The following is a 14,029-nucleotide window of genomic DNA, read 5'->3' as shown; positions in this document are numbered from 1 at the left end:
TCAGACATCTTTCACACGGCTCACTCTGCACCCCAAGCTTTCATTTTCACACGCACAAGCAGGACCTCTAACAGCCTTTTGTGGGTGGGCTTGTGAAAGCACCTACGGCCCATTACTCATAGTTGACCTCAGACCAGCCGGGTCAGCCTGTAGCCTGGGCTCCTGGGTGTTGCTGTGAAGGAAAGAGAACTGGAGGGGATTGTTCTTCTCTGAACTCATTCTTCAGCTCTGATTTATCATACAATCCATCAAATGACCAAGAGCAACTCTTGTGAGGAGGTTCACCTTCACCTTTTTCTTCTTCCACCACCACAGTCCTCAATTATTTATAGGACTGTTCCACAGAAATCGTAACAGGCATACAAATTGTTCTATACGTAAGACTTTACTGTTTCAAAGTGGCACGATTTAAGGAAAAGAAGAAAAAAAGCCAAGTTTACACAGAACTGACAGTTTTACTACAGTTAAACAACTATGAACTATATAAGGATCCGCCATGGTAATAATATAGAAGACTTTTCCAAAGATTATTAAGACAATGCCATTATAGCAGATAACATGACAAAGTTAAATCTACTGTGTCAAATTTAGAGGAGGACACAATGACTCCATGGTAAAAATACAAACTCATTCCACTAGTCTTCAGTGAATTTGATGGAGCTTGTAATATGTAAATCAATTGAGCTAAACACTGCCTATTAAAATATATATTAGAGCAGGTCTTTTCCCACTTGTAATGGCACCATTATAGGAAACAAGACCAACAGAATGGGTTCATTAGCTTGCTAACTATAGAAGACAGTGATACTAATGGAGGGATTAAAAATAGAGGCACTTTTAAAGTGTTTGCTGCTTTTAGTGAGGAGGACTATTTGTAGGCTGTCTGTTGTGTCTCCTATGGAAAATAATTGACGACGATGAATATATGACTTCTGTGGCCTTGCAGTGATGTGACTGAGTCAGGATATTAATTCTACACTGTGATGTTTGTGAGTCAGGTGGTATGTGGTAAAATCTCTGATATTACTTTAAATGTGACTGAGAGTTAACTGAGTTCCCACAGAGGGCAAAGAGACAGAAACTTCTCAATGTAGGCTTTTCATTTTACATGGAGAAGCACATCACTCTCGATGGGTTTTGCACATTTATGCTGAAATTGATTTTAATCTTTCAAGTCAATTTTTGCACTCACGGCGTCATTAATCACTCAGAGGATTTTTTGTGCTGAATAGATGACGGAAAATTGACTACTGTCACCAGTTAAAAGACCTCCACAATTAGTTTAGCCATAAACAAGTATTTGAAAATGAGGACGAAGATTATTTATAAACTTGTCTCATGTTTGTATATCTTTCATAATTTATATGGTGTATTAAGATACATGATTGAAAGAAAAACACAACATCGCCTCTTTATAGGTCTGATACTTTAGCATACATAGTGTGATCTCCAGCAGCACCAGTGTAATTTGGATTGCTATTGTTTGTCTTTCTTGTTCTTGGCATATGTACCACATAAATACAATGTTGTCCACAATGTTGTGTGGTAGCTACTGCATATATTTTCAGTATATGTGTTGTTGTAAGAGTACCAATAACGTGTATGTATGTATTTGAGATCAACAACACTGGTATAAGATCAATGTTTTTTACTTGTCATTCGTTTCACAAACATAGACCAAGAACAAATTGATCTCCAAGTTGCTGTTGTGGGTTTGGTTTGGACTTTACTTGAAGATGAGGAGAACAGAAGACCAGCTGTCAGAGATCAATCTTTTACCCGTTTCTTTGACCCTCTCAGATCTGTCAAAGTACAGCAACAGAGAGGACTAGCAAGAAGACCCAGATGAAGCTAAGTGAGAGCATGTCTAGATGCTGATAGAAGACTGACATTCAGACATCACAAGCTCATAAAAAACTGCTACAAGAAGATGTTGATGAGCAACACAGATGCTTCGGTCCATCACACATAAGACCAAAATGCCATGCCAACAAAAACAACAAGATGGTTACACTACAGCAACGTAGTATGCACCATGCTTACACTGTGACTTTCCCACCCTTCAACCCATCTTTCCATTTTCTTTTACCCAATTTTCCTTTCTGGGTTGAGGAGGAGCTGGTGCCTATCTCCAGCAGTCACTATGGGAGAGGGACATTCTTAAAAGGCTGCTTAACAGGAACACTAGAGACTAACAACCATTCACGCTCACACTCTCATAATTTAGAGTTGCCAATGAATGTAACATGTATGTTTTTGGTAATGGGAGAAAACTGGAATAACCTACGCATGCACAGGGAGAACATGCAAACTCCACACAAAGGTTGCATGCCAGGAAGTGATCCTGTGACCTTCTCTCCGGGGGGGTGACAGCTCTTACCACTGTGCTGCCATGCTGCCCACCCTTCAGCCCAATACACACAAACTTTCCACGATTAGAAGGCATCATAAATGTTACACAGGCATCATGTATGTCACAAGACCTAACGTTTTACAACATGTTTCATTTTTTCACATTATGACCCACATAAAAACATTCTAAATATGCCATCATATGTAGGAATACACAAAACAGTGTGGCAGTAGCGTTACAGCACACATCTGCAAAACTGAACTAAGGAATTAATACGTATGTATGTGAAACGATGTGATGCCATGCACATATATGTATCCTGCTCAGATAGTCAGGATGCTCATGTTTCAGTATTTCACAACACTACAGAGGATAAAATGATTCATTAGAGCTCGTAAAAGGTTAGAGAGTAAAATGAACTAGTTCAGACTAAGTTCAGGATTTCAAATGTTGAAATATGGCCATCATCGTACTTTGAACTACAATGCATAGTTATTGGCCACTGCCATGAAATGTGGGTGATAATGTATTAGTCTGTGTGTGTTCGTTTGTTTGACTGTTAAAAAAAATATCTCATGAACTAGTTGCCATATTTTACAAAAAATGCTCATTGTATGTACATTTACAGCTTATTAAATTTTGGAGTCAACTCAATTTAATTTGGCCACAGCTAATCAACCTTATCAAACCCAGAAATGAGGCTAAAATCTGTTGATTTTTACAGAAAATGAGCTTTGACATGCAAGGACGAAAGGTGATATACATTCCTCCAAGAGATGCTATAATCATCCTTACCATACTTTTATAAATTTTAATCACTTATCATTCTAATCTGCAAGTTGATTTTTAAAGATTTTTCTTGTATCTTTTTTACCAAATGCTATTAAGCAAAAAGTAAGAAACAAGAAAAATAGTTGCTGTTAAATTCAGCAGGCAAGTTTAGTTCGAAGTGAAAGTGCCAGCCAAGTTTAATTTGCAGAACTGAAGAATGTAGATGATTTATTTGCTTTTAAAGAATGACTTAAGGTTTGCATAAGAAAAACAAAAATAATTTTCTTTCTTTACAGCCTGACATATCTGTCCCTACCTTTGATCATATTGTTATTGGCTGCCTCTATTGCACAGTTACAGACACAGATAAATTTGTTTGTTCACTTTCATTAAAGAAAAACAAACCCCACAGGGTACGATTAAATCTCAAGAGTATCAAGGCATTCTGGAGCTAATTGTGTGCTTCAAAAAATGGTACAATATAACGTAATATAACGTTTCCATCAATGAAACCATCAAGGTCGGTTTTGTTAGCTTGTTTGTTTTTTTAATCATTTTGTTGAATCAAATTTCAAAAGCGATGTTTGATATTCATTGGTTCCTTTTTGTTTTGTTTTTTTTTAGTTTTTTTTATTCTTACTTTTGTCAGTTTCAGGTTATTTCAGTGACCATTGAGGGTTTTTCTTTCTTTAACTAAAGGCTACAAACAAATGTATCCACATCCATAAAAATCAGAGAAGAGGACTGTTGGTACAGATCTCACCTAGTTATTCTTATCAGTAGTGTAAGCACAACAAACTATAGTAAAAAGCTCACTTCAACGTCTTTAAATTGTTTCATACGAGACCCAGTTTAACTGCTGTGTGTTTGAGGAGAGACTGCAGACATTCTTGGCAAACGGAGGCAACAACAACAGCAGACTTGACATTCCTGATGAGACCACACCTCGTTTTGTTGTTCAAGGGAAAGTCCAAACCTTCACCCCGCCACAGTGAGCCCCTTCCTCCCACTTCATCCTACCTGTCATCTCTTTTCTCCACCTCCCATACCTCCCACCACAGCTCCACCCCTGTGTTCTGCATTTCCTGTAAACAGGCTGGTGGGAAGCTCCTGGGCTGGAAACTTCCTCCCTTGGGATGACCTGTTCATGACCTCAGTGCGTCTGGCAACGGGCCTTGGCGAGCCAGCGACACGCCCTGTCCACCGCCTTGCTGCACAGCACACCACCCAGTGCAACAATGAACTTAAGGTGGCTCCCTCATCACTACTAACACAACAGTGGGTGGAAGTACTGTTTTAAAGGCCATGACAGGGCTTTTTCATCACTCTGAAGAGGTTTATGCTGAACTGTATAAAGCAAAAATGATGCCAAAGGGTATGGCAAAGATGCATACTCATGCAATATAGGAGTACAACTTGTAGTCCGCTCAATGCTTAAGAGACTGAAGTTTACTTGGTGGACACGAAATGGCCTCTAAAATGAGCAAAAATAAAAATCCTGAACTTTCTTTTTTAAAACAGCTTTTCCTGCTCACATTTGTTGCTGCATGGAGGAGACAGTTCTGCTGAGACAGCATCCTCAGCAGCAGCATCACCTTTTATAAAACAGCAGGGAGCTGTAGCTTAGTTTGCCTGCACATATATGCATACATACACACACCTACAAACAAATACCTTGGTTGAACTGGAGATAAATCATTGGGCCTTTTGTTTGTCTTTTGCACACTATGGTCCATTGCTAATTAAGACGTTTTTTTTTCCCCAGTTAGTCTGAATGTATGCGTTAACATGGCGTCTGAATGCCGGTGCACATTAATCACAACTAGAAACTAGGCAAACCTGCAGTTCAGCAGCATTCTCTTTAAAATGCATATGTGTGACTGCAGGCACTGAGCTTTTGTGTGCAGTTCTTTGAAGCCATTTGGTTATTTTCTTCTCTACAAAGAAAACTTGGTCCTCTGTGGGTCTCCAGCCCAGCTGTGCTGAATGCGTTCTTAATAAATCACTGTCACCTTCATCTAGGTAGCCTGGGACAGCAATAGTGTCAAGATTTGAAAAGAATTCAGTGCAATACGTACTCAGAAAGGCAGACAACAACCGCACAGAGACTATACAGGAGGACGTTATGCCCACATACATACAGTCCTCGAATAAAAACATAAGCCAGGCTTGTGTGGCTCAGCTCACCAAAGAGAGGCTCTGGTAACAGGAGCTTCTCCGGTGGGAATGTGGTAAAGGCAAAGTGAAAAGATGGGTAGGCTCTTTGCATCTTTCTGATCTGTGTGGGATCTCAAGCACACAATGAGACGCAGCGATAGCATCAGGAGAACATAAAGAGCTTGCACCAAGTCAGCATTGTGTGTGAAGGGGAAAGGTTTCAAATGCAAAGACATGCAAAGTATAGCTACTGCCTCACAAAAAAGAGACTATAAAGGATTAATTATATTGTATGTAAGAATGACTGTGTTCATTTTTTCTAAAATATATAAACTAAAGATTGAAATATTGCCTCCCAGACCAGTTGTAATAAAACATTCTCCGCTTCTACTATATCAATTTTAAGCTCAATAATATTAAATTTATTAAGCTCTTGAGTTGGCTAAGGTTGGTTAGCTGTGGCAGCCATCTTGAATTGACTCAAAACATTAATCAATTGTAGATGAACTTTGTAGATGATTACTTTCTGACAGTTTCATTAAAAGCTGTCCAATGGTTCATGAGATATTTTTCTAACAGACAGTGTTGACTCGAGCAATTAATGCCAAAGTTTTAAGCAAGGAAGTTGCACAACATCTAACACTTGCAGTATGTGTTGTAAATTAGTCTCAGCTCAAACTAAACCAAATATTAGGTCAGTATCTGTAAAACTGACTGTGCTATAGTCATTTGTTGTGTTTTCTAAAATCAGTTGATTTGGGTTCACTCCAAAAATGAATTAGTTGTGGATGTACATCCTATGATTACAGCCAATTACAGCAAATCTATCAAGTGTCTTAGGAGACATTTTGCTTACAGACAGAGTTCAATCTTTTGGTTAATGCCAGAGTTTTAAAAACAGCTCTTGAGTGATGAGTTAACGCTCAGAGTATAAGCTGGGGATGAGTCTCAGCCACCAACACACCTAAATTTAGCTCAATATCTTTGGAATTGACAAAGTTAAAGCTATTTCTTGTGTTTGCTAAGGCTCGTTCACCTATTACTTTCTGAGATTTTTATTAAAATCTGTTAAAACCTTCAAATTTATTATAATGAGATATTTTGCAAACAGACAAACAAATGAACCTGCACACAAACATGGGCAAAAAAACATCACTTTCGGTTGCGTGCGATAATAAATCACTGCACTGTCAACGCTTGCAGGAACAAAATCACAAAAGACTGCTTGGACTGTAATAAATTGTAGGCCATGAAATTATCATGCATGTCAGTAATATATTTGGCCAATCGGATAGAACGTAACTGATCCCAAGATGCCCACACGTGATGTAGATGATAATGACTGAGATATTAAAGCAAGCAGATTGTTGAGAGTCCTATTATTACAAAATAGAAAAAGAGAAGTGAGGAAAATGTTTTTGGTTTTGTTTTTATATCGCAAGCATATCACATTTTTTTTATTTTTTTTTTAAATATCATGCATAATTACAAAAATAGATGCAAGTTATATCAAAGGCATTTTCTTCCAACCATATATCAAGAGGTTATGTCCCAACCTTTTGACAGAGTTCAACAAACACAACATTTTATTTTTCAGACTGAAAGGAAGAGACTGCGATCGGGAATGACTGAAGCTGTGGTAAAGGCTGGAATAATTTTGTAAAGTCTTATCACTGTAACTCCTCACTTCATCACACACTGCAGCAAATCCTGCAGACCCTCGAGAGTCCAGTGAAAGAGAAGCACTCAGGAGAGAGCTACTTTAATAAAAGCCCTCCTAAACATCTGTGTCAGGTACAGGAGAGCAATTACACCCGAACTGCTCTTGCTTTCTTCCTCCCGTTCTTACAAAACGACCCACTGGTCTACTTCATCGTTATAATTCTTGTTTTTTTCTATTGATCAGCTTCCTTCTATTAACACTTCCCCACCGCTGGTTTCTCACTTTTTCTTTTATCCTCCTCCACTTCGATGTGTGAAAGAAGCCCCTCACCCATTTTGTCACTTTTAATTGCATCCATAATGACTTTCTCTAATGTGTACAAGCTGCAGTCAATGAGCTACCTCATTGCCTTTACCTGTTCTATTACCTCAGACTTGCATAGGAAGCAGCAGCACCAGATGTGACCTTTACATCCAAGTAACAAAAAAACTGAACTAAGCTCTCCCACAAGCATTGTCCATCTTCCCAAAGCCAGTGAAGCCTGACACAACAGGCTGCTCATTTCTCACACACAACACTTTCCAATAAGAGGAACCCGATTGTACTCAGCCAGGTGATTTTTGCTCACCTGCGATGCAGTTAGAGAATATCTGCAGCCTTACAAGGGTCTAGATTGGAGTCATGAGTGGATAAGTGTGCACCTAGCAACTCAGTCGACTAGTTCACAAGTGATTTCCTGATATCAGAGAAAAACATTCTCACTTCTTTTGTCACCAACCAAGAGCACACAGTTTAAATATATCTATCTATTTATCTATATATATAGGACAGCGTTAAGGCAATTGAAGATGAAGTAATATGTAAAACAGAACCTGTAAACTTTTATTACTGGCTAATCTGCATTTTATTTTACTTTTTTTTTCTCAGTTAATTCAAGATTAGTTCTGAAGTCTTCAGATATGTTTGCTCTGAAAATATGATCAAATCCAGAGCCCAGAGACATCTCTGTGGATGTGGTTTGACATCTCTTTACAGCTCCATGGTGAGGATTTACTATGTGCCCTGGGATTTAAAGTAAAGTAAAGTATATGGTACAAAAGGGACAAAAGTTAAATTATCTGACTATTTCTCAAAAACAAAGCAGGCAAAAATAATATATCACCAGATGTCACCAGAGATAAGGTTTGCGCTATGGTAATCTTCATTTTCTTGTGAAAATGCCTCTAACTTACCTTTCATTGTCTGTTTTTGATATCACTGTCTGAGGTTTGCTGTCAATCCCAGGGAAGCTGTTCATATCCACATAGCCATCATTTTCATTACAGGTTATTGTTGTGCGGGTTGGATTCTCAAAAAACTCTGTAACAGTGTGAGATCTGGTCGCCCTTCCTGGAATCTGGATGTTCTCATAGTCTGAGCTCATGGCTGGGATGTTTTCATAGTCTGAGGTGTCTGCACTGGGGAAGGAGATGGAGCGAGGTTTGGTCAAAGGCAACGGCCTGACAGAGCGGCGGGAGCGCTCCTCGAAGGACTCCACTCTGGAGACACTCCTGCCATCAGATTTAGGGTCCCCTTTCCTCCTGGGGCGGTCTTTGTAGAGGACAAAAGCGGATGTTAGGTCTGATGGATGCTGTTTGGGGTTAACAAGGCGGGACTGAAGCTGAGAAGAGCTGCCGGTGCTTATACGATCGAGCTCTACAACTCTTGCACCATGATGGCTGGACTCAGAGGAAGACCGTGAAGAGCGAACACTTCCATCACTGAAGCCCTTTGAATCTGTCTTCTTCTTAAACTTGAGTGCCAGAAAGCGCTTGAATGAGGACTTCTTTTTAGGTATTTCAGTAGGGTCATGATGGATTAGGAGGGATGGTGAACTCTTGGTGACTGGTCTCTTTGTGATGTATGCTAGGTCAAAAGGTGGTGGTATGTCCACCATAGACGTTGGTGTAGAAATACCACTCGATGACTGATGGCTTCGCTGGGAAAAACTTCCAGAGGATGTTATGACACATGGAAGGGAAAGAGTGTCGTCCTTCCTTTTTATCCTGATCTCATTCTTAAGAGATTGGTCATTCTCTGACAGCGTGGTCAAGAATTCTGGACCTTCTGCAGACCGAGAGTTCAGCAAGAAGCGACGAGACTTCATAGATGGAGTCACACTATTGACTCCTGGCTGTGGTGAGTGACTCATAGGTTCACCATTCTTATCTACTGGTACAGTGCAGTAATCATGAGTTTGGTACTCCGTCCCCGTTTCCTCCGGTACAGTTTCTGGAACATAACCTGAAACCTTCCCCGAATAAGATCGTGATCGTGTGACAATAGTTTTACGATCCATCGTCACAAAGTTCTCGCCTTCTGAGTCAAACCCAACCTCCTCATATACGTGCTCTTTGCTATCCGAGTCTGTGTCTTCAAAGTAAGGCACGATGTGGCAGTCCAGTTCTTCAATGTCTTCTTCAAAGGCCTCGGTGGTGTGAGCAAACACCACCCTGTTGGTGAGCTCCGGGGTGCGGCCCAGGTCTAGGTCTGCTGGCACTGTGATGGTGCACAACCTGAGGCGAGGCTGGCAGCTTCTCCTCTGGCTGTGGAAAGCCTGCTCTCGCTTAGCAGTCCTCTCTTTTGCACTTTTCCCTCTGATGTGTTTCTTTTCTATCTCCTCCTCCTCCTCATCCTCATCACCTATCTCAACATAATCTTCTGATGAGACATATTCAGACTGCTCAAAGTTATCTGCCTTCAAGCAGACTGAATCGTCAATATCTGCATACTCATCTGCAGACTCGCTGTCCTTTGCTTTGTCTTTATGTTGATCGGACTGTTCAGAGCCCTCCTCATTATGATGCTGGTCTGAGTCCACTTGTTTGTCTTCAAGCTTGTCCACATCATCTGATGAAACATAATAGGGTTCCTGGCCAGAGACATCTTGGGTATGAACTTCATTTGCAGTTGAGGACGGATCTTCGTCATCTTCACCTGGGATCCACTCAGGATCAGCAGTGCTGTTTACATCTCTCGGAACAGCCTCAATGACAGAATAAGGTCCAAACACATCCTCTGTGCTGGATGTGAATCGAAAACAACCAGAGAGATCTTTGGTGGCTCGTTCTGGTTGCCAGACTTCAGCATCCCCTGTTTCAGCTGTTTCACATGACTCACACGTATCACTAGCATCATCTGTAGCACCAATCACATCGTAGGGATACTCCTCTGTTACAGTCGGAAGCACGCTGAACCCAAATGCAAATCTGCCAGCCTCCAACTCTGTCTCATTTGTGAGTAAACTGAAATGAAAACAGTCTTCACTTTGCTCTGAGTTTGTTTCATTGAGATCAGGGTCACTGTTCTCTCCTGCATAACTAAATGAGTGTGTTTGGTCATGGTTTTGTTCCTCTTCGTGTTCATCTGAATGTTCTGCAGGGCGACAACATTCCTCCTGATCTGCTTCATACTCTGGTTCAGATGAAGACTGTAACTGTACTGACGTATTCTCATCGTCAGTGTGATTTCCACCTTCAGGCTGGATCAAGTCATTTTCATCCTCAGTAACGCCAATCAAATCATCAGCCTTGACGGTGTCCTCAGAGCCTATACTGTCTAAATCACCATCATTATCCAATATCTCTGCTTCTTTTTCTGTTCCCACCACTGGTTCTCCCCCTGCTGTGTCCTCTTTGTCATTCCCTCCTGTGCCGCTGTCACTAACCCCACCCTGTTCTTCTTTTTTCTCCTCTTTGTTATGATTTTCCTCAGCCATTTCAAGGAGATCACCTGTCTCCTCGTCAGAGTGAGACAGTTCTCCGTTACTCAGCCTCTGTTGATGGCAGGACTCTTCCTGCGGGTCAGGCTGAGACAGAGGTTTGGGCTTGGGGTCGACAAGAGGTTGTGAGCCATGGACAGTGGGGCCAGATTTTGACATCAGTTTTGACTGCACTCTGATGGTGAGATGACTCCGGACTGTTGATCGAGGGACTTGCAGCGGATTTGGAAAATCTGTATATAGAGAGCAGAAGACAAGGAAAAGTTATTGTCATACAAACCATATTTTTACTATGTAAGATTACACAAGGCAAAGATTATGACCCATGGTTCTCTACTGATCGCTAAGAGAAAGCCGTGTCCAGTGGTCAGCGACAAATAGAAAGCTACGGGGGACATTATCAGCAGGAAAAACAACAGAGCCACTGGGTACTTAGAGGAGAAACAATAACATCGCTGTCTGGGAAATGACACATGCGGACTGAACTTTTATGTTACGGTTATAGAAAAGATTATTAACAACTGATCACAATCAAAACTTTTAAAATCATATTTTATGTCTTCAACAAAAGTTATTATGTGCTTTGATGCAACATTGGACCGGACTTTGTTTCAGTTTAAAAAAAATGTTTAGTTAGTACATAACACTGCTTCTGAAATCTAGACTTGTCATAAAACACACCCACTCTTAACAAAGTGTGTACACCCCTGGTGTCTTCCTGTTATTTAGTACCTGCCTGACGCACATCCTATTAAACCCTGTGTGCACTCTGGCTATCTCTTACTGTTTTCTTGTTCCCTCTTTCTGTCTGTATTTCTGTCCTTTACTCTTTCTGTATAGCTCTCCAGACATCAATTTAATAAGAATGTTATCACTTTATACCCATCTATCACTTCCCTCTAAAACATTTACCTAATTATTTTCAAACTCAGTCACATAATTCTTGCTTTCAGTCATTCTAGGTTCATTAATCAGTCCAGCTGAGCCTTTGTGGAGAAATCCACACAGGATGTCCATGGGATGGGGGGAGGACTCCATGAGCGAAGCCCCCTCCTCAATACTCCACCATGAACCTCTCTAGGAGTATGCATTTTTGAAACACAAATGGACTTCCTTCTCCTCATTCTTCCATAATTCTCACGCACATAACCACACAACTACACATATAAAAGCATGGATTTTTTTTTTCTGGGGATAAACAGCCCTTTGAGCGTTCCATAGAACAATAAAAGAGAAACAAGAATCCCAGTCTGACAAAGCACCCAACTGCAAACAACAGGATATGAATTATGCAACAAGAATTCAATTAAAACAAATGTTTGGTGAAACAAAGGAAGAGATAGACACTGGGACCTTGACTGTGCCAGAGTTACAGGATATAATTTCACACTGTGTTCTCATCATGAATGTCACCCATCAAAACACAACAACCTGCGTGGAACCAGAAGTGGTAAAACGTCAGATCGAAGTGGAAAGACCTCCAAGAAGTAAAAAAAAAAGATTCAGTTGGAGAAATATAATTTAAAAGAAAGTGTTTGTAACTTCTCAGAGAGGCAGAACCACAGACCGCTGACAAGAGTCCTCACAAATCAGAGAAACCTTTCATTTAAAGTAGTTTCTGCAATTTCAAAGACATGAATTAACTATTTTAACCCGGACTTAAATCCTGTCCATCCTTGACTTTTAATCCCGAGCTTCCACAAAGAGATACTCAATTGGGTCTCATTCCAATGTTTTGCTCAGTTATGGATTTTAATTACTTAAGTGAATTATCCTAAAACAATTAGAAAACAAACACATCTGCAGCAACATCAAGAGAGTTTTTAAAAAAAATCAAACTCTAATTGCCATTTTTCTTTTATAGGGAGCAATTCGTTGCCCCACAACTCGTTTCATTTCAAATAAGAAACTGGTCAAATACTAATTACTATGAGCAATGAACAGTTTTAAACCACAAAAAAAGTGTTTTTGCTCCAAACTCGGATCTAAAAGCATTCAGAGTTTGCTTTCTGAACTATTTTGACAGTAAACATTTTATTTTTCCAACCAACCTGAGCTCATTGTGGGACATCATCATCCACGGTAAGCGACACTTGTCCTCATCTCTCCCCCCCTCTCCTCACGCTGAGGCTGCGTTCCTCCAAATCCCGCTGAAACTTAATCCATAAGCGTCGTAGGCATCGCGTCGAATGGAAGCTGTGCCGGAGGAGTCATCCTCATCGCCTTCTCCGATGGTTGGAGACTTTTTGTAAGCTGCTTGCAGTCTCGCAGCGGTGGGCTCAGCTCTCGCAGCCAGCAGCGAGCAGCATCTCCGCTCCTTGTGATCCTGTTCCAGCGCGCGCGGCTGCGCTCCTCTGTGGAAACGGGAGGTGCTGCTGGGCTCTTCCTGAGGCTGGACTTCAGTACTGCGCACACATGGAGCTCCAACCACTCAATGTGTTTCTGTCTTTTTTTTCCTTTCTCACAGTCCACTCCATTACCTTTCAGATACTCTGGAACTACGCGCTCGGCACAGATGGACAAAATACGGCCCGAGGGCCCGAAGCGGACCTTAGACCTTGTGAATCTGGTCTCTGATGTCTCAAACAAAGCAAAAAAACAACTTCAAAAAAGAATGAAAACTAGGGAAGACTCTTCAGCAAAATTATAGCAATGTCTATACTGCTTTTATGCCACTGTACAGCATAAGGAACAGTTCATGTCTTTAACTAAAGTAGGTCTAAACTTAGCTGAGCAGGTCTTACAAGATCAACATTTGTACTGACAGAAATGCGCGCACACGTTTGTGTTTATACTTGTCTTAATTCAGCCACACCACAGCGTTCCACCTACAGCTTTCACTGCAGCCTATCGGTGGAGATAATGCAATGATTTGTCAACTGCCTATTTGAAAAAAAAAAAAAAAACAAGAAGTAAATAAGCCTTTTCCAGAGTAAATTTAGACATCCAATTAGAACCAGGAAGTTGAAGCTAGAATGGGACCAGCTTCCCTGTTCACTGGTTCCAGTATATTAATTTTTTGGTCCTGTCTCCTCCAGTAAATGACCAAAACATTGTTCTTTATCCTCATTTTCTTTACCCACTTTTCTATGCAGGGTCGTAGTGGAGCTGGTGCCTAACTCCAGCGGTCATTGTGCCAGAGGTGGGGGAGCAAGTCATTGTCTTTGGTCAAAAAAAAAAAAAGAAAGAAAAGAAAACAAAAATTAAACCTCAGATAATTATTTGCACGTGTTGACTGTGTTGACTCATATAGTTCTTACTTTGGTGCTGTGTGTTCAAATATTTAGTTATTTTATGCTTTAAAAAGAGCTCATACGACACCATG

General features: G+C 40.7%; 1 protein-coding gene across 2 annotated transcripts in view; it reads right to left on the bottom strand.

The window, feature by feature from the left end:
* Positions 1 to 13,569, bottom strand: part of LOC108241215 (FYVE, RhoGEF and PH domain-containing protein 5) — a 36,980-nt gene extending 23,411 nt beyond the window's left edge. For both annotated transcript variants that reach the window (XM_017425228.3, XM_017425229.3), the window contains exons 1-2: positions 12,756 to 13,569; positions 8,177 to 10,937 (exon numbers count right to left, since the gene is read on the bottom strand). In XM_017425228.3, the coding sequence (XP_017280717.1) occupies positions 8,177 to 10,937; positions 12,756 to 12,765 (2,771 nt within the window). In that variant the 5' untranslated portion in view covers positions 12,766 to 13,569. The remainder of the gene's footprint in view (positions 1 to 8,176; positions 10,938 to 12,755) is intronic.
* Positions 13,570 to 14,029: the final 460 nt, after the last annotated feature.

Source organism: Kryptolebias marmoratus, linkage group LG4 (genome assembly GCF_001649575.2).
Source record: "Kryptolebias marmoratus isolate JLee-2015 linkage group LG4, ASM164957v2, whole genome shotgun sequence".
Lineage (NCBI taxonomy): Eukaryota > Metazoa > Chordata > Actinopteri > Cyprinodontiformes > Rivulidae > Kryptolebias > Kryptolebias marmoratus.
Note: the sequence above shows the minus strand (reverse complement) of the source record. Positions and strands in the feature narration are given on the sequence as shown.